This window comes from Topomyia yanbarensis, chromosome 2, assembly GCF_030247195.1.
Source record: "Topomyia yanbarensis strain Yona2022 chromosome 2, ASM3024719v1, whole genome shotgun sequence".
In the NCBI taxonomy this organism is placed as follows: domain Eukaryota; kingdom Metazoa; phylum Arthropoda; class Insecta; order Diptera; family Culicidae; genus Topomyia; species Topomyia yanbarensis.
In genome coordinates this window covers 182,277,281-182,298,501 of record NC_080671.1, presented here as the reverse complement: position 1 = coordinate 182,298,501, position 21,221 = coordinate 182,277,281, and the positions used below count along the sequence as shown (strand labels likewise).

Here is a 21,221-nt window from a genome sequence, read left to right as displayed (position 1 = left end):
AACTGGTCGATAGGTTTATTATGTTCAGACACTGCATCAACTGCCATTCTACGCCCAATTGTCCCATGTTGCAAAACTGCCAACTGAAAAAAAACGCGATTGAAGATGAAAATTGTATTAGCAATCTGGAGGGAAACAGTTCAACAAATAATGATTTATTGTCTAGAATTGCGTTCATTGCTATCGTTTCCAACATAATCAGTCCAGTTTTTCATTAAAGAAATCCAATTATTTTATTTTTGACGAAAACTGTTAAGTGGGACTGTTATGCCGAGAAATCGAACAGAAACCGGACGATTCCACGCATATCAGTCCCCCATAACGATCTATGCAAACGATGTTTATTACTCATTTTTTACCGTATGTCGTGAGTTTTTTTGTTACTCGGGAGATTTCTTGCCTTCATCAAAATTGGAAATAGGGTAAAGTGCTAGGGGCAGATCACTTGTGATGCATTTTTAAAAATCAGCTAAATTAAACGCATTTCCTTCCATCAAAATAGAAATTCGTAATGTATTTTGCGTTGCGTGTAAGACGTCAAAATTCTACAAAAATAGCCCTACATTTAACAAATCGTCGAAAAAAGTGACTCAGCGTAGGGCGTTTGTTAAACAAACTTTTCTGCGAGGGAGTGCAAAGTTGATACAAAAATGGAAATTTTCAAATTTGATGCAAATTTGTTATGCATTTCTAGAGTGATCTGCCCCTAGGCAAAGTTCCTATTTTCACCCTATTAAGGAGGGTATGTCACAAATTCATTAATTACTCTACCTACACTCGATGGAGTGCGTATAACTTGGCTTAAACAAGTTTGCTTCGTGCTTAAAAAACAACCTAATACCACAAATGGCCTAAAACGATGGAATGCTAGTGTTTGATCGCAACGAAAGCTCGAATCGAGTGCCCCAATTTCCGCCCTAACATTTGACCCAATCTGTTGAAAAAACATAACAAACGCTGCACTATCCAACGGCTTCAAATGGGTAGCGTGATTATAGGAACATTGCGAAAATAGGACTCATTATCCTAGATACGTTCGCCATGTTATGCAAGCGACGATAGTGATGATGAGCTTTACAGGATTGTTCTCACTGCAGTAAATTAATATTACCACTGCCATCTCTTTTTTAATGAACCTGTATTTTTCCATCAATTTTTCCGGCATTTAGCGTAATGTATTTCGTAATTATTTTTTTATTGTGCATTTTTTTGGGTTTCTTTGTTAGTGGGAAAATTATGCCACAGAGAACAGACATCCATGATCGAACAAAAATAGTTAAAAAACGTGTGTAAACATTTGAATTAATATACGATAAACATTAGCGCCGTCAAATCCATTTCGGAACCGGTTCGAAATCCTGAATGGATTCAGTATTGAATCTTGCTCAAAGGAAATAACCGATTCCGACTCTATCGGTTCATGCATTTGAGCTGGAATTCATGCTGGATGTCCGAACCGGTTCCGGACTAGTTTGACTGGGTAGAGGAATAACCGCTGTCAATTCTGTCGAACTCAGCCACAAAAAACATGACGACAGTAGCGCACCTGGTTTGGATATCCCAACTACCTTTGAAACCGTTAGAGATTTTACACAAGTTGAATGCTGAAGATGGATGTCTGTTCTCTGTGATTATGCGTAGCATTTCAACAATGAGACAAACAGACTTGATATTTTTTTCACGAAGTCTTCGAACAAACTGTATGATTTGGATGTGTTTTCTAAAAATATACTTCAAAAAGGACTGTTTGATGAAAAAAAAGTGAAAATGATCAAAAAGTAACATGTGACAATTATGCGTAAAACGGTAGATTACCAGTTATATAAAATATGGGACTAGACAATCGATCAAAAGCTTTGTAAATGTTTAAAATGTGTTTAAATTTACTTGTACTTCATTTGTATCATTAAAGTTATTTAGTATGTTATGTATATAAGTTTTCACTCTATGTATGTAAACATAATCTACTCCCCACGAGTTACTTTCTAAATCCGTCATATTTGTTTACATTGCTCGTTTGGAACCGTTGTTTTGGGTTCGATTGGAACTTTGGCGCATCTCTATACAATTATCTCTATTGCCCACACTACTTTTACAGTGAACGCAAGCTCCTGCCCAGTTAAACCCATTCCGCAACTGGTTCGAATTTCTGAATGGAGTCAGAATGGATTCCAACCTAGGGGCAGATCACTTGTGATGCATTTTGAAAAATCAGCGATATTAAATGAATTTCTTTCCATCAAAATAGAAATTCAAAATGTATTTTGCGTTGCGTGCAATGTATTTTGAGTTGCGTGTAAGACGTCAAAACCCTACAAAAAACTAGCCCTATATTCAACACAACGTTGAACAAAGTGGATCAGCGTAGGACGATTGTTAAACAAACTTTTGTGCGAGGGAGTGCAAAGTTGATGAAAATGAAATAGAAATTAAATGCATTTTTTTATAATTTGATGCAAATTTGTTATACATTCCTAGAGTGATCTGCCCCTAGATTCCATCTCAAATGCAACAACCGATTCCAGCTCAATCGGTTTCGGAATCGGTTGTTGCATTTGATCTGGAACCCATACTGACTCCATTCATGATTCCGAATCAAATTCCGAATGGTTTGGCCGGGTGCTAGGCAGCCATTTTTTCCTAGCCAACCTTTGTTCAAACCTAAGCAACCCAATGCGGCTAGGCCCGTCATATGTTGACTACTGTCAAAATCTGTATATCTCCATAGCGGATGACAGGAGCGACAGAATGAGTGAACGGCAAGTTATGGCGGGTAGCCTACACTGAGAAATAATAATATGCATAGTTAGCATACTTTCTATTCCTGTCTTTTTTATTCTGCTGTGATTTTTATGCATTTTCTAGCAGACACTTCTAGTAAGCATTCAATGAAAGAATATATTGAATATGTACAATGTATAAAATTTACAGCAGAAGAAACTAGAGGCAGATAGAAAAGTTTTGACAAACATATGATTACGGCCTAAAAGCCAACTGTCAAAATCTACTTTGAATGGAAATTCCGGACAAACCGTTACACGCCAATCACAGATGTTGGTAGTAAACGAAAGAGAAAAGTTTTCTCTTTCATAAACTGTTGTGAACTGTGTTCGACTCGTAACGGTTTGTCTGGAATTTCCATTCAAAGTGGATTTTGACAGTTGGCTTTTAGGCCGTAATCATATGTTTGTCGAGAAGTATGCTATCGATGCATAAATAAAATTCCGCGTGTAGAACAAAGTAACAATAGCCTACACTGAAAAAATCCAAACGTTATTTTTTTTTGCTTCAAACCGCTTAAAATTCATATGAAGAAGAAATGCTATTGTTATCATGCGCACATATACCTTCTATGTGTCAACTGTATAAACTGTGTATACACACATAAGTTATATATGCATATTGTTATAGAATGGGGTTTTATGTGCCTAATAGTTATGAAATGTGAATGTAAGATTAATATTTCTTGTAAATACACACATTAGGGTTATGTGCCAGCAAATAGTGTCTATACCCGAATAGAAATGTACAGTAACAAAACCATGACTTTCACGGTGACAGTACAGTAATTTTACAATAATTTACAGTAAGTTTTAGTGTTATGCTACAATACAAAAACAATAAACTTTAACGTTTTTACAGTAAATTTCAATGTAAAATAGACTTTTACAGTGAAAAAGGGGGGTGGTTATGTATCTTAACGTTAAAAAAATCAACTTTTCTTCATACATTTTTTTCTCGAAAACAGTAAAATTTAATGTGAATGCACTGTATCAGTTTTTTGCTGAACAGTGAAATTTATTGGTACATGAAATTTTATTGTTAATCTACTGTGAGAACTTGGCATCGAACAATGTTGAAACAGTACTAACTATAATATTGATTGTTTTATGATTGTTTGTAGGGTAAATGTTATTGTAAAATTCTATCCGGGTATGCCTCCGTTAATTGCAAAAATCTATGTGTAAAATCAATAGGCATAACGTTTACTTTTTTTTGAGTGTACCGATCGCCAGCATTCAGTTTAACCTGCCTACTCGCCTCTTGGTTTACTGGGTGAAAACATGCGAAAACGGTTTATTATACTATATTGTGTAAAGGGACGATCCCGCTTGACGGTGTAAATTCTGTTGACAGCATACGTTAACTGTCAATGTCACTTATTACATATCAAAAAAGAAAACAAGAAGTAAACAAAACTCAGGCATGCATGGTGTTGTAATATTTGCTGTATTTTTATATTGTTAGTAAAAATATGTTTTGCTCTCAATAGATTCCAGTGAACACCGATAGCAATAGTTAATAGTTAGTTAAACATTGTACAGTCCCGCTTAGAAGAATTACACCTCCATAATGTCCGAAACAAAGGAATTGCAGACTGAAGAACGCGAGGCGCTAACTTCCATTTATGAAGGCGATAATTCCTTTAAGCAAATCAGTGCGGAAACATTTCAATACAAGGTAAAATAAAAGTTTCAAATAAATCTTTACTCAACTGCCAATTTCTTTCAGTACGGCGAAGAAGGAGGTAAATCATTTCTGTTAGAAATCTGTTGGCATGAGACGTACCCAAATGAGCTTCCCACTATCAACATGGATACGTTCTACAATCAAAACGTGTAAGCCTAATCATATCCATTGTATTCAACCACCTTTCACGGTGTTTTCAATGTAGTTCACGCTCTGTCAAAGATAAGATCATTGGGATTCTGAAGGAAGAAGGGGAACAGTGGCTTGGCTGCGGTATGACCTACACATTATTCGAGTGCCTTAAGGACAAGGTCGATGAACTGTTGATGGATGAGAACTTCAACTGCGGGGCTGATCAGCAGATTATCGGGACGAACCACCAACAGTGCGCAGAGCTGGGTAGTTCGGACGAAGCGGATCCCGACGAAAGGGGAACCAGCGCTGGTGGGACTGGTGGTGGAGGAGGCAACCAGAAAAAGGAACAACTGACCAAAGCACAGAAACGGAAGCAGTGGGATCGAGTGGATAACAAAGGCAATCGACCGAGGGGTTGGGACTGGGTGGATATAGTGAAACATTTGTCGCAGACGGGCGGGAAAGTGGAATGAAAATCGGCAGTTTTGGTTTCGCTTAAAAGACAAACATTATTATGATGAAGGTACATTTGATGAAGAGGGAAAAAGAAATCCATTTGTCTGCCAATATCTGATGATTCAAGGTTGAGTGTCTATAACGTTGCTCTCAAGAAAATTTTGAAAGTAAACACGGGTTACTATCTACTTATACAATTTGAAAGTGGAATAGCAAAAGGTAAATTGCTTTCTATGTCATCGTAGAAAAAGAAAATACGTAGCAGCATTAAAATTTTATAAGCGACTCAAGGGAGTATAAAACGCATGCGAGGTACAAAACCAAGCATAAAATCGCATCGAGCGTAATTTTTCGTTTGTTTAAAAGCAATTCTATTCTAACTTCTACTTTCTGAAATTGATATTCGTTTTTGATACGTAAATCACTACAAATTGATGTGTTTTAGGAGTGGACTGAGAAGCTATGTTAAAACTACCAGCAACTGATCACCATTTCGCTGGCTCAAACGCTACGCGTTTTCAACCGTTATTGGAAGGAGTCGTTGTGATGATATGACTAATAATTAAAGCACTATTTACACCTATCCGATCCGATTCAGTGACGGTTCAGTACAGTACCGTGCCGGACAAGTGTATATAAATGCTCACATTTGAATTGCATGAAAGAATATTAGTGTCCTTCCACGGTACTGAACCGTCACTGAATCGGATCGGAAAGATGTGAGTTTGGCTTAAACCTGCGCGACACGGTCTCGCTAGGATTCTGATTTGTAATGTTAAAGCGAAAGTAGTAAAATTCGGGTTCTTAGCTGCTGTCGATTCTATCGCAAACAAATTTACGGGTGACTTGGTAAATCTTTGGTTAAACTCGACCTACTCTTACACACTACGTCGCAATTTTGGCCCGCCATCGGGCCGAAGCACTCACTAATTGGAATGTTTAGAAAAATATTTTCTGCGGTATTCTTCAGTTTCGCTTAGTTGTATAGCACTATTAACGCTATTCGTTTCAATAGGATATTTCCTAAAATTTGTTAGATTTAGATAGTGACGCTGGGAAACGCTGTGCTCTTATATTATTTTTCGATGTCTCGTATTCAATGCTTCTTTACTTTGAACTTCTTTCGGTAATTTGGTCCAACATGCTTGCAGTGCGTTTCTTAATTACGATAATTGAGACTAGATTGCTTGTTTGGCACCCTAAAAGTCGCTCGCGTGTCAGTTACAAGACGGAAGGTTTTGAAATGTATTAATTGCTCACTGTTCTTTCTGGTTGTGTTCTACTGCTACGGTTGGTTTAAATTAAAATCTCTCTCACTGAGTAGCCACGACGCTTCCTGGCCGTGTTTAAACGTATCTTTTATATCCTCCAATCCAAACGGTACTCGTCGGTTTTTAACAGATGCGCTTGAACGTTCCAACCCTCACACTGAGCTAGATTGAGGAACTCGTTCCACTTGTTCTGAATCTCCCAGTAGCGATCGCGTAATTGATTCTTGTCCTGTAGATACGATGCCACGTAAAAGTATGATTTGATAATGTCCAACGGTTTGACAGTAAAGTGCAAATACACTCCAACGTAGCGACGCGTTTCGGAAATGAGAAACTTTTCCCGCGAGTCAAAACACGCAATTACGTTCTCCAAGTCGTAACAATTGCGATAATACTGCCCTAATTCACGAGCAGAGCAGCCTATTTCTACTCGAGCCGTGAGCGAAACCGTTTGGCCGATTGTAACCCGTTCCAGCTTATTCACCTGCTCCGGAGAAAGAATCGTTCCAGTCTTGAAGTATTCCTCCAATGTGATTAAATAGCGAGCTTCATTGAAAGTGCGAAGACAGACGGCTTTAACTGCTTTAATATTTGCATATATGTGCAACAGAATTGAGAACAGGAACAGACCATAGAGAACCCTAAAAATATTACAATGAAAATAGCGCCCAAACCGAAAAAATGGAGAAATAACACTAACCTCTGTTCCTGCACGTGGGTCAACAGGAACAACCCTATAAACGATGCGATCAAATTTACACAGGTCTCCTGCGCACTGTCCTTAGACGCCACATCAGCCAAATTACCCCGAATGGCGTGGTGTTGGGTTAAAGCCGAGCGTGTAGCTCCACCAGCCACACCGACAATGGCTTTCATCGTAGTTGTTGCACACAGTATAAAGGTAGCTGCTTTCGGATAGCACGGTAACACGAACAGATCAATAGCCATGGCAACATCGTTAAGAATATCGGCCCGTATGCGCCATTTTTTCGAATCTATGTCCAACTCCGTTCTGAAACATAAATATCGTCAAGAATTACACCCCCCAGCGCTCTGCAGCGCATTTAATTTATTTTTACCCCTTCCACCAGGCAAATAGAATTCGACCAAAATGTCCCGTACCATCTTTCAGCACCCAAGTAACGGTGGCGGACAACGGATTTGCCATATCACTTCCAACGCCAACCCCTTTTAGAATGGAGTGTGTAGTCAAGGTCCCTGCGTTTAAAATAAAATTATATTACATTCAACAAACTATTTCAGCATCCTTCTCATACTAACCACTAATTGTACTGCAGAAGGCTTGTACGGTGTCCCATCGCTGGTAAGCCAAATAATCACTGCTTACACTGTCTGGATAGCCTGCGGGTAGGAACAGATTCTGCAAAAATCGTTTCAAGCTCAATCGCTTTCGAAGTTTTGGTTTCTCCCCCTTCACATTCACCCGGACAACCGAATTTTGATCTGGAAAAATAATTTTAATATCTTGAGCGTACAAAAAAAAGTTTGTTTGCTACTTACTGTCTGGTGTTACGTAGAGAATTTCCTCCCCAGTTGAACCATACTGCTCGCGAAAGTGGATCTTCATCCTGCTTCGGAGCGCGGTGTTCCGTTCACGATTCGGATTGGTAGAACTGGTTGAGATGCAAATTTTGTGAACAATGACTGCTGCAAATAATTTGGATTAGCGCAAAAACATAAGAACTGAAAGATTTGGCAAATATTTTTTTTCTTCTGCTCGTAAATCGACAAAATTTAATCGCGATTCTAATTGCTTGTTTTGACAACTGAATAAACAAGTATGCTGTCAGTTGCCGTACACACTAAAGTGTTTTTGGTGGAAAAATACCCGTCATCAAATAAAACTCATCCAACTGTATATCCTTCAAAATTGGGTAAAATGCGGATTACTCAAAGGTTGGGTAATATTGAATGTGCCAAAATGTTTTTTTCTCAATTTGAAATTTAAAAGCGATTTATTATTATTGTTATCATTACTATTATTATTTGTTTGCAAGATTTTTTTTAAATATTTTTGTTTTGGCCCAAATGCGGTAGCTTTACTAGACTGATTATTCACTTCTAAAGTACATGGTGTCGTGACCAGAGGTTTTACGTCTGCTCTCATCCATTTCCTTCCAAAAACTGAAGCTTGATTATCTACCACAGCAATCAAGGCCTGCTAACCTAAGATCGTTGGGTTTTAATGCATCAAGACAAAAACAAGATAAAGTTTAAGAAGATTTGTATCAATCTCAACCTAAGACAAGACGTGACAATAGGGGGGGGGGGGGTGAAACAAGTATTTATCATGCATTTACCGCATACGTGGTTAATTAACTTTAACGAAAGTAAGACAGAAACCACACTATAATCTAAAATTTTTCAGAAAATGGCTTCATCAAACCTTACTTAACCTTATCTGTGTCCCTTCGTAAATATAGTGGATTCAAGATACAAAATATTGTCGGCATAAAATAAATTAACAAGACTCTATTTTCATTAATAAAAATAGGAACACTATTCGGAAGATTTCGGCAGGGTAAAAATGTCCAAAAAGAAGTCGAAGGTAAAATAAGAAGCCGATTGTCACGTCTTGTCTTAGATCTCAACAAGCACACTGTAACGACTATCAATTACAATTATTCGTTAAGTCAAAAGTGCAACATTTATTTATTATTTTATTTATAATGGCTCATTAAGAGGCTCCCTTCTTATATTATTGCGATTTTTTCTAAAATCCACATCGAGACATTTCAGCCATGCGCCACCAAGCCGTGCGCCTAATTACGCGCATGTTCACTTTGCATTAGTGCAAGCGAAAAAACGGTTTGACGTTTATTTTTGTTTCGTTCGCACTCATTTGTGTCACATATAGCAACAAATCGACGAAACGTTAGTTTATCTCGGGATAGGCAATAGTAAGGGAAAAGGTTGATTGCAGTGGATTTCATTTCCAGCCAGTAATTGCAGGGGCGTTAAGACGGTTGATAGTTCGGATAATTATTGGTACTCTGATGCTGTCATGATGTTCTCTATAACATCTGCTTGGGAGGTATGTCATGATGTTCTGGTTGGACGGTTATCCGGGAAGGGTATGCATCGTAGCCTCGTGAAGCAGTGTCATATTGGACATTAATAGCAGGGACTAATTGAGACGGACGGACTCGCGTGTTTTTCATGGCTCAAGTGGTACTAACTAAAGAAACTAGAATAACAAAGAGACGCCATCTTAATTCAGTGAAAACAATTCAACTAGCAACCAGGCTACAGGTCACAGGCAACACTGCAAATGTGCAAGCCTCACCAAACTTGTTTGCTGTTATTCCATTTGTTTCTTCTAACCAATATAAAAATCCGATGCGACTTCTGGTCTGCTGAGTTCCTCGACCAGCTAAAACATAGTTATATCCGCGGTAATCGTATTTTGCAACAGCAATACCATATTAGGCCAAAATTTATTATTTGCATCATGTGGTATTCGTTACCCTCATGCTGGATTTCATGCTCCCATAAAACCAAGCCCTTTTCTCTTTAGCGTTTCTAAACACGATGGTATTGTAAAAAATTTGGTTTGAGGATATAATTTTTATCTTTAAAATCTTTTGTAATTTTAGTAAATTGCATAACAATACTTCCTTAAAAACAATGCCACATAATGCTAAACATTTACGATTGACAACTCTCTTGTTCGTTTGGAATGACATTGACAGTAAAATTGGAATTCCAAACGGAACATGGGGTATCTTTGTTATTCTAGTCTCTTTAGTACTAACTACATACACTTTACACAGACTAGCGAAATGTCAAAAATTGCAGCCAAACGGACTGTCAAAAAGTGCAGCCAAACGAACATGAGGGTTTTGAGAGAAGAAGTACAAAAGGAAGCCAATGCAAAGCTTATGGAAGCTTCCGTGATGCCAGTTTACATTCATGGTTGCTAGTTTCACTGTTTTTCTCTCCGCTATAGTCTGTTATATAAAGTGTCTGTAGTTTAAACTATTTTCCAAAAAATTTTCACCGAAATCGTTCTAGTTGTCATGTCGGTGCTATTATTACCATAATATTTTGAAATTAAATGAAAGTATTCGCTAACTATTATGCACACAACTTGTTCGTATGCTGATAAGTTCAAAAAATTGATCGGAGTACGGTTGCATTATTTTTATAGCAATACAGTACAAAACCCCCAAAAAAGTCGTCAAAAATGAATTATCGAAAGTAAAAAAATCTGAACGAGAAAATTTTCACGTAAATAAGTTTACGCTTTTTTAGAAATTGGTCTACACGGTAAAAAATCCTCACGTTGATGGAAAGTGATTTGCAGTTGATTTCGCACTACTTGTTCAACATTTCAATGCGATGTGTCACTCTGTTGGAATGGATCATTTAAAAGCACTACGAAATCAACAGCAAATCACTTTCATTTGAAATGTGTTGTACATTGCTTCTAATAGATCTTGCATTTAACTATATACGTACTCCTTACGGTATATCCCATTATGGATTACCTGAGAACAAATAATTACATAATTAATTAACTACAAGTAAACTCACGTTCTACATTACTTTAGAAATTCAAAATTTCCATTTTTGCTCCTATTTCCGAGCATACGTTTGTAGTCGATTAAAGACTTTAGTGTTTTGACACTTGTAATTAAAGATGGAACCACTCAAATTCAATAGAATAGTACAGTGGTGCTAATTCAACGGATATTCATTTCAATTTAAAGATCATTTCTATTAAATAGCTTTCAAAGACCAGGTCATTATGATACCAGTTATAAATCCTTAGAAAATCAATGCTAAATCACTTCAATAGACCTTTCTCGTCAAAAATTTTATATGCTAGAACGCTTCCTTTTTCATCCCCGATTCGTTACTGCATATTGCCGCGATGATTTGATTCCTCTAACTATTGAAAAAATCAAAAATAGCCCGAACTGCTCATTTAACCCCATATTCTGAATACCTAACTTGCCTTGATTCCCCATATTTTTACACCATTTGGATGAATTTCCTGTGGGGAATAATAAAATATCAGCTCCGGATGCCAGATATGCAAATATTTATAAGTAAATGCAGATTTTGCATTTTCGCTGCAGATTTTTTGCAGATTACGAATATTTCGCAGAACAAAGCCTATGCCAGCTAATTTTAACCAATCTTCAACGTTTTTGATAAGTTAAAATGACAACACACTACATTTTCTTTATCAAGTTTGTTGAAGACTTTTGTGACAATCTACAGACTTTTATATTTCTACTGCTGTCTATTGTACAAAGAGACTTGGCATCACTGATGCTAAAATAGTTCATTCATATACCTGTCAAAACATTATTTTTCAGTCCTCCGATGCACACAGTAAAAAATATTGGTGCAAGGGGGTTTCGCTCTTAGCAAAAAAAACAACCAACGCCCACTGTTTGGTTGAAAGCAAAACTTTCAAGCTAATTAAGAAAAATAATCAAAGTAAAAGTTTTACTTTTAAGCTATGGAAGGATGCCATTAAACATAAAAGTTTTATTTTTCAACTTAGAGTATGTGCTGGTCGGTTTTTTGCTAAAGGCGAAAAACTTATTTTTTTCCAATTTTTTTTTCTGTGTGTGTTCTTTGAAAGAAAATTAACACTTGTTTTGGCTGTCAGCTAACAAATTTCTTCGCCGCTATGGAACGTCAGGGGAGGAAATATTTGATGATAAAGCACACGAGCAAGGCCTCTTCGTACTGTTGGATGCAGTTCTTTCACATGTCAAAAAGAAAATCCAGGACGGATTGAAACAGTGTGATGGAACCGACTAGTGCTACTTTCATGTTTGGTCCATAGTAGATTAGTGCTACTTCCGCGATGGTTCTTGAATCGAACACACTTTGTGAGACAGTCGTTTGTTTAACTATTCAGGGTAAGTTACTGCTTTACAGGATCTACAAGTTCTCAGTTAAACTAACTAAATTACGCTTCAATAGATATGAGGTACTTTGATTTTTACCGTCGATCCTACGCTAGTTACATGAGGACAACTTCGACGGCTATCGCTGATGAATTTACCTCAATGTGGTATTGGCGAAGAGTTTTCCGATGATTATAACGTGGACACCAAGCATTGATATATTTAACCATTGCGAACGAGTTGCACAAGTTCAATCACATTAGCGGAAGACGTTATTGCAAACATCCCACTGAAGAAGTTGGTGTTAAATTTAGCTGTCGTCTGGTAATAGAAATTCTCGACAAGTGGATCGAACTTTTCAATACAAAGAAGGATGAAGATTGGAAACCTGGTTCATACGTTGGCGCTGGATAGAAAATACACACACAATTGCTATCTGGTTGATGAATAAGTATATGTAAACAAACATGTCGGTAACTTCCGAACCGAACATGATCATCGATCGCGCGATAAGTCTTCACATGATGATCTGATTACTTTAGGCGATGAAGCGCTCATTATTATTATCATTGTTACTTTTTTATTACTATTTGCCTTCACGCGCTGCTGCTCAATCTGTAATGAGTGCTCGCCGACAATGTCCAACTGTTTGAAAGTGAATTATTTGATTTATTGAGCGCTTATTGCGTTTGGGATAGTTCTGGAATTCTACTATATGCGAAATGACTAACCAATAATTCATCGAACCTTGGTGAACCACAAACTGGATTGGGGCTTGTCTGTCTTGTTTTGTAAGTCATATAGTCAAAAATAGTGATAACGTGGATGGAGTATCAGTTCGGTTATCTAATCCAATAAAAATTAAACAGGAAAGACATGTTCGAGTAAAATTATGCATTTGATTTTTTTATGTATTTGGTATATTTAGCTTTTTGTTGGTGGCTGCGTCCCCAAATGCGCACCCCAAGTCGACCGTCCAATGTTTGTTTTAAGCTTATTGTTTGCCTATTGCTTCAGCTTTACTTATTATCATAGCTCATTACTCTAACTTTTCCCCACGTCCCATCAGTGACAGCTTGCAAAGTCAGAATGGAAAGGAAATCAACCTCAAGCTGCTTAGAGAATCATAGTAACCTCTTTTAAAGGGACTTCAACTGATAAATTGGGACGCTGTATTCATACAGTGATGCTCTATATAGCGCACTACTTCCGACATTTTGGATTGGTACTAAACAAGAGAAAAAAACGATTGTCGTTCGATGAATTTTCCAGGTCCCAAATGTAAGGATAATATTTGACTACCGCAATTCCTGTTTTCGTGCATTCTAGCTCTTGAACATGTATGATTTACAAATCAATTGTGAAATAATTTTTGTTTTATCCTACTGATGGTTTCCGAACATTAAACCCTTCGCATGAGATTGAGCAGAAAATTAATACTGAGCGTCAAAGCAGGAAGTGATGGCCTCTTCGTGAAAACTTCTAACCGCCATTTTCGGGTTACTCAGTTTATTCTTTGCGTTGCGTTGCGTAAGCACGGTATATTTCGTAGATTGCAGACTGATGACTCTCATTTCCAGCCAGACTACTTGAGGAACATTGTTTGGGAATAACAATTGATCCAGTCCAAGCGAGAATTTCGCCTGAGAGCCACCATTGCTGGCCACGACCATCTTTACCGTAACTTGGGATGAGAAAGGAAGTGTTGATGTGGTACTTACTTAACGGAAGGCCCCGACTCAGTGACACTCCCATAAGTACCACGGATTGGGTTGTGGATGGGTTGTTAGTCAGGATTCGCCTCAAGCAAGCGATGCGACTGAGAATATATTTTCATGTACAAGGAGTTTAAATACTTTATTGACTGTAGGATCCGCAAATGTAAAACAACTTGAACTCCGGACAGCCGGCTGTCGGGAGTGTTGTCGGCTATATAAAATGGACCATAAATAATGAGTTTAAAGCGGTGCGTTAATCTACATAAATTTCAGCAAATTGGAAAAGTGGTATTGTGGGCCATTCATAAATTATGTCACGCAAAGATTGCCCAATACTAACTCTCTTATATTACCGCGTTTTATATCCCGTTTGTCTAATACGAACCAAATGATGCTTTTTTTTTAGCACATTACTGTTACTATACGTAAAAGTGTCACATGTTTTATGGAATTTCTTATCTTTAGAACGGCCGATTGCGTCAAGGCACGTGGAGTGCTCCCCATCCATTTATGTCATAATTTGCCATAGCTCTTCCCCATAGTAGCGTGGCAGAATTTATAAATGGTCTTTTGTAGATATTATCACACACATCACGCAACTTCAAATTTTTCAACTCGTTTGAGTAAACGTTCGGATATTGCAATGAGAACGCGAAACAGAAAAAAATATCGATGCTACGCTACTAAATGATATTACACAATATCTGCAGTTCACAATTCAAATACGACCCCCCCCCCTCTCCAAATAGTACCTACTTAATCTTAGCTCAATACAAGATGAAGAGAAAGAAAGGTTGAAACATCTGACACTCCCAACTGTGCCAGTTTTACACTTCCAAAACCAAACATGGAGGTCGGGCCACTGGAAGCAAACACAAACCTACGGACGAGCATCCCGACTCCTCAGCGGACGATGAAAAGAAGAAAAAAAGCCGAGCCCCACTTTGGATTTTCCAATGCAAGCTCCTATGGACACCTTCCTTCTCGAAACCACCGATAAAGAACAACCATGACCGAACCCAAACAAAACCTATGGCAACACAAAAGCCCACAACGTCATTTGTTTATGCTAACATCCCCCCGTTCACCGGCTTCGTCAAAGAAAAATGGCAAACGCACACAGCAGGAAAAAAATAAATGAATAAATCAATAAATTAATAAATAAATGTGCCCACCTTGGTGCCCACCTGTATCATCTTGAGCTCATTCTACGAAGTGTATATGTATACGTGTATATATGTACGAGCCTGCTGCAGGCTAACAAAAATTCTCATAAATCCGCCATTTTTATTTGCGTCTTTAAATTTGGTAGCTACAGGAGACGATTTTTAAAATGGTATCCAAATGCGTTAAAAAATCTGAGCCAGTTAAGAAAAATGCTGGTGATCGGGTGTTGTGGATCCAGCCAATTCCGGGAGATGGCAATTGCCTTTACGGGAGCCTCGTGCACCAGCTGTTTCAGATTCATCCTTCCGATAGAGAGTTTCGAAGTTCCGTGATGGATATGCGGAAGCTAATTTCAAATCATTTGCAGTCTAATCTTGAGAGATATTGGCATTTTCTTCTTCCCACTGCAATGGATCAAGTTTGCTCGGATAATATCAGTGAGACAGAATGTGTTTTGATGTATCTGGAGATGCTAGCGCAGGATGGGACTTGGGGCGGCGAAGAGAGTCTCTCAGCTGCCATTGAAATTTTTTGTTGTGAAGTGGTTGTTTGGCAAGCTAATACTACTCATCCAATCATCTTCACACCAGAAGTCGCGACCGTGGACCGTTCAATTGCCTAGTATTATACAGGAAGTCATTACGATAGCGTGAGTTTACCTCCCATTTCCTGCTCTGTGGGTGTGTATTCTCTTTCACTTGACTTTTAAATAGATATCACTAGAATGTCTTTTCAGCTACTGTTGTGGAGCCTTCGAGAGATCACTTCGATCTCGACGCCCCTGCGCATTCAAAAGGAACAGGTGATATTGACTGTATTCGTATCCAAGAACCACTGACGAACCCAGAAAGCTATGTTAGTGCATTACCGTCTCCGATCGATCTACAACCCACAGTTCCTGATTCAATTTATCCGGTACCTTCAATCCTAAGTCCTACATATAGTAACTCTGACCTCGCTCCAATCCCATCAACCCACACTAAACACAACTTCCCTGCCAAACAAACAACCATACCTATTCGTCCGCTATGCATCCAACCAGTTCCCCCACCCACGAGACATAAACAGTGCGACAAACTCTCTTCCCCAAAAACAAAACTCAACTCATTTATCACCGGATGAAAGGAGCCAACCCTCAATGCGAGTAAACAATATTTTGGGCCTTTTGCGAATGGCCACTTGGAATGTTTCAGGTTGCCGAAGAGCAGAGAAGCGAGAGCGGATTGATCAGTGCCTTTTCGAAAAGGAGGTAGCAGTCGCTTTACTCCAGGAAGCTAATATTGATTCCATAAGAAGCGAAACGAAAAATTATGTTTGGTATACTGGTTCCGTTTCAATAAATCGGAAAAGAAATTTAGCGATTCTTGTATCTAAGTGGCATCCTCTTGTTGTTGCCCACGTTAAAGCAGAAGGAGCCTGTATCCAAGTTGCTCGTATACGGTACACTGCTGGACTTCTAACGAGAGACTTACTCGTCATAAATGTTCATGCCCCTAATCGTACTAACGGAATCTATTTGGGACGCCTCGGGTATGTGCTACGTAAGAGGGCTGATAAGGATATTTCGGGTTACTCAGTTTATTCTTTAGGTATTTAAGTTCAAGCCGACGAGGGCTTAGTTGGTTGTTTCGACGGATCTCTATAGACCTATACAGAGAATGAAATGTTTCGCACGATCGTTAAGCGATAACTCCCGGCCATTGTGGTAATGTTGCTCAACTTTAGGTCGCAACCTAACCTACAACAAAGCGGACTCAAAGGAACGGTACAAAGAAATGGAAATTTTGTCGGTATATAATATAACTAGTCCAACAAAGTTCGATATAGTGTGCAGAGTTTATTCAGGAACAGCAGCTCGGAACTCTGAATGCATTCCAGCTCAAATGCAACCAATTCCGACTCAATCGGTTTCATAATCACTTGTTGCATTTGAACTGAAATCCATACTGACTCTATTCAGGATTCCGAATAAAATTTCCAATGGTTTATCCGGGAGAGATCTCTGGTTGAAAAATGGCCACAGGCTGCATCCGATCTGGAAAGGTAATAGATCGTGACTTTAGGCAATGCATTTGCTGGAATATCCCCACTTGACATGTGAGCATTTGTGGAGGAGACAAATATTGCGCGACGCTGAATTATGGGAACTGATTAATCGCCCGCAAAATATTCAAAATAAAACCGCGAACCAGAAAAAACCAAACAATTCGAACCAAGTTGCTCGCATTGTGGTCGAATGAAAAAGTTATGTCCATGTAAACAAACTCTCTAAACTATCAAAAAGTGAGGTTAAGCATTTTCAAGCAGTTTTATAAAATTTGACAGTTTGAGATTCACTTAGTTTTATTGGATTCATTATTGAATGTTGTACCGCAATTCACCACTTCATTTGCAGTGCTGCCGATAACTTAATCGGAAATATGGTAAACAGTGCTGCCGAAACGGATATTTCGTGCCCCACCATTCTTGCAATGGTGAAAAAAATATTCAACATTCTTGCATTTTTTAATTTTTTAAAAATCTTTACAAAGTCAGGAAAAGTTTTAAAAATCTCTTTTTAACGGATTTGTACCTAAAAATGTGAGCTCTTTTGATAAAAATTAAGTAAAATGGGGGTTAGGTCTGACAAGAAAGGTCTATTGTTAGTGATACATGATAAACTGATTCAAGTGCAACATCATTTGAATTAGACGTGACAATTTTTTACCGTGTAGAATAAAGATTGATCCGCCATTTTAGACCCGTGGAGCCAAAAAAGTGTTTTCAACGATTTGTGTAGGAGCTGTCAAGTTGTTCCCCCTCCGGTTCAAACTCACTCACTCCAGTTGGTGCGGGTTAAATCCCAGCTGATGTCGTTGAGATTTTTCTGAGGTGAGAAATAAACAACCCTCCCGCAACTTGACGTTTAGCCTAAGTTGCATGAAACCACCGTGTTTCGAATGATGTCACCACCATAGAACGCCGTCCACAAATTGCGATACTGTAAATTTCAATGCGAGAAAATAATTCCGTGACGTCTTTTACGAACTTGTTTTCTTTATTTACATTCGGAAGCGGTAATCAAGATGATCATTTCAAAACAGCGTAATAATTTAATATAAATACAAACAAATTAATTCGTCATTTTGGAGTTTCATAAAAGTATTACAAATTGTGCCGAATGTAAAATGTAATATGCATGATTTGATTTGAGTGCGCTTCTAGTGTGAACTTTTTCTTCTCCCGTCGCCCTTGAAATATCTTTCGCATATGACAATTTTCGAAAGTTTGTCGTTAATCTTAAATACATTTAGTTTTGTGATTATCATATTTCACTTCGTATTTTACAAAGGCGGGATTGACTTCGATTGTTTTTTCTGACTTCATGCGATATTTACGGTGCAAAGGTTTCCACAAAATTCAGAACTGATGACTGCTCATTTTCTATCGGATAGGGAGAAAAACAGTCTAGTATCATTGTGTGTGTTGTTTACATTGCAATGCAAATATTACTACCTAATATCTTAAAACTAAATGAAGATGTTCACTAACTAGCATAAGCGCCGCTTGGTTTGTATGCTGATGATTCCAAAAAATCATGAATCATTTAAAAATAATGCATCGGAATAAAGATGCATTATTTTTATCATAAAAAAACACCAAACCCAAAAAGTCTTCAAAAATGAATTATCGGAAGTAAAAAAATCTGAACAAGAAAATTTCAACTGTGAACACGTTTACGCTTTTTTTAGAAATTGCTCTTGAATAAAGATTTATCCGCCATTTTAGACCCACAGACCCAAAAAAAAGTGGTTTCAACGATTTGTATAGGAGCTGTCAAGTTGTTCCCCCTCTGGAAATAAATCTATTGGTCCCCGGTCCATAAGTTGATAGGTCGATATCTAGTCTAGATAGTAGGAGTCGTCACCTCTCTGGCGTCGGTGCTTGGCCTCGTAGCGGAAATAGGCCGACGGTAAATAACCAGAACTAGAAGAAGAAAGATAGAGATGGGGAGTCTTTATTTAGAGGGATTCAGCGTCTTTATTTACTACGATAATATGACTGCGAGTTTGTTTTCTCTTTCGAAGAATTAGAACACTGGTGATGTAAAATAATCCTGATTATTAACCCACAAAAATATTATTAATGATTATGTGCGCCCAGTTGCATCGCGAAGTGCCGAAAATTTTCAGTTCAACATTAAAATTTAACTTATTTTTGAATGGCGGCGATCTTTTTGGTAAATCATGTATCAGTTGAATGGTTGGGACCTTTTAGGAGACATTCTGATCATGGACACGGTCATCTACAATTTCAGAGGAAAATATTGTCGTGCGACATCTCTCCCCTACAATTGGGATAGATGCCGCATCAAAATTGCAGTTGAGGTGCCGCACTCGATGGTGGAGGATGCGTAGCAAAAATGTATTTTTTGCACGTCGGACTGTCATTAAATGAACATTACCGTCAGGTTTAGTTTCCTAATACGGTATATCCACAAACTTACGGTCTTAACACCGTTGCATATAGGATTATGAGTCTATTTATCTATATATTCAACGGGCGATATGCATTTTTGGGCCGATTTATTAGTATTAGTTACTTAGATTTATTCATTAAAGTTTCAGGCACTAACTTTCGCGAACGCATTATTTTTGTATTGATATCAATTCCGAAAATTTCAACGAAACGATGAATTTTTTCAAAATGAAGTTTTCTCAAACCGGTATAAATTTATTGTACGAAGAAACCGCAAAAACAGCTTTTGAGGAACACCTACCAACGCAAAGATATATATCGTCCCCACAAATACATAGGTAAAGGGCACCCTTGATAAAGTTATTCCAACTTAATGATTACACACGGTTGCGAAAGAAAAATATCATACTGTTGAATAAAAAAACATTTCTGATAATGGGATTACCCCCTTAAGAAAAGTTAAGGTGCTAACTGTTTTATAGGTGTAATGAAGTTTCATGAAACTTAGCTGAAGACATCTAATCACGAAAACATCAACAAGAGCCACAAAATACTTTTTTCGCAATTTTTGGGTTAAGGACCACGGTGCATCTCACCCGAATTGGGTCATTAAATGAGAGAAAAAAAATATTTTTTATTACATACATCGATAAAGCTGGTTTTCGTGATTGCAACAATGTTTTTTTCCAACTCAGGAAACGTGAAAATAATATTAAAATTTAAAATAAAGAAATATTTTGACAGTCTGGATTTGACACTATCAGAAGCATTTGACATATCGAATTCCACGACAAATGATGCCCTGTCAGAAAAAAATATTACATGTTTTCCCGGTTTTCCCGCAGGGTTATTTTAATTTGACATAAACACCATCCAATGCATATAGTTTTTTTCATTTTGGGTGTTGTCTTGATAGGCCAGGTGTAAACAACCGCAGTTTTCCTATGTATGGTTGCCAAGTTCACATAAGATTTATTTTAAAAAACAAAAAAATCGTTTTTAAGTATTACAACGAAATTTTTTTGAAATAATGTTATATTATGTATATTGGACCTAAAATTTATCGAATGGAACGGAAAACTATATATAGCTTAATGACCCAGTTGACCTTTTATTTTAAAATGTTCGTGAAAAATTGATAAAAAACTTTCCACGACAAAACCATTTCAGTGTATTTTAGATACTTGTCGCAATTGATAACAGAGATGCCAGATTTGCAGACAAGCCTGCAAATTCGCAGACTTGTAATTTAAGCTGCAGATTTCTTCAATGACGCAGATATTTGCAGATTTTTTAGTTTGGTTGCAGATATTTGCAGATTTTTTAGTTTGGTTGCAGATATTTACAGATTTTTGAATGAAAAGGCTTGTGATTACACTAGCTTTCCTGACATTTTTGTTCTTCCCAGACTTTTAAAATTATTATTGCAGACATTTTAAAAAAGTACCTGGCATCTCTGATTGATAAAAAAGGTTTCATCATATTATATTGTATGGTTTAGGGGAGACCGGGGCTGGTTGGCCGAGTTTTGCTTTCGGAATTTCTGTACTCATTCTGGTTAGACTTTTTGAAAACGGGTTTGCGCTGTCATCAAGATACAACCCTTGAGTACATATGTAATTTTTTTCATTCATGAAAAAAATCAGGGAAAAAGT

General features: G+C 37.7%; 2 protein-coding genes across 2 annotated transcripts; one reads left to right on the top strand and one right to left on the bottom strand.

Moving 5' to 3' along the window:
* Nucleotides 1-4,180: 4,180 nt before the first annotated feature.
* On the top strand, nt 4,181-5,120 carry LOC131682321 (RWD domain-containing protein 4-like). The gene is made up of 3 exons (XM_058963708.1): nt 4,181-4,461; nt 4,513-4,619; nt 4,676-5,120. The coding sequence occupies exons 1-3, from the start codon at nt 4,354-4,356 to the stop codon at nt 5,076-5,078; spliced, it is 618 nt and encodes a 205-aa protein (XP_058819691.1). The 5' UTR covers nt 4,181-4,353; the 3' UTR covers nt 5,079-5,120.
* A 193-nt stretch (nt 5,121-5,313) lies between these two features.
* On the bottom strand, nt 5,314-8,114 carry LOC131682320 (RUS family member 1-like). Its single transcript, XM_058963707.1, has 5 exons — nt 7,854-8,114; nt 7,614-7,796; nt 7,412-7,550; nt 7,033-7,344; nt 5,314-6,973 (listed from the first exon to the last, which is right to left on the bottom strand). Exons 1-5 carry the CDS (start codon nt 7,918-7,920, stop codon nt 6,421-6,423), a joined length of 1,254 nt encoding a protein of 417 aa, XP_058819690.1. The 5' UTR covers nt 7,921-8,114; the 3' UTR covers nt 5,314-6,420.
* Between the last annotated feature and the right edge of the window lie 13,107 nt (nt 8,115-21,221).

Coding starts and splice junctions, on each gene's coding strand:
- LOC131682320 (XM_058963707.1), bottom strand. CDS start 7,920: ATGAAGATCCACTTTCGCGAGCAGTATGGTTCAACTGGGGAGGAAATT. Junction 7,551..7,613: donor CTTCTGCAGTACAATTAGTG/GTTAGTATGAGA, acceptor TTTTAAACGCAG/GGACCTTGACTACACACTCC. Junction 7,345..7,411: donor CTATTTGCCTGGTGGAAGGG/GTAAAAATAAAT, acceptor TTTATGTTTCAG/AACGGAGTTGGACATAGATT.
- LOC131682321 (XM_058963708.1), top strand. CDS start 4,354: ATGTCCGAAACAAAGGAATTGCAGACTGAAGAACGCGAGGCGCTAACT. Junction 4,462..4,512: donor CGGAAACATTTCAATACAAG/GTAAAATAAAAG, acceptor AATTTCTTTCAG/TACGGCGAAGAAGGAGGTAA. Junction 4,620..4,675: donor ACGTTCTACAATCAAAACGT/GTAAGCCTAATC, acceptor TTTTCAATGTAG/TTCACGCTCTGTCAAAGATA.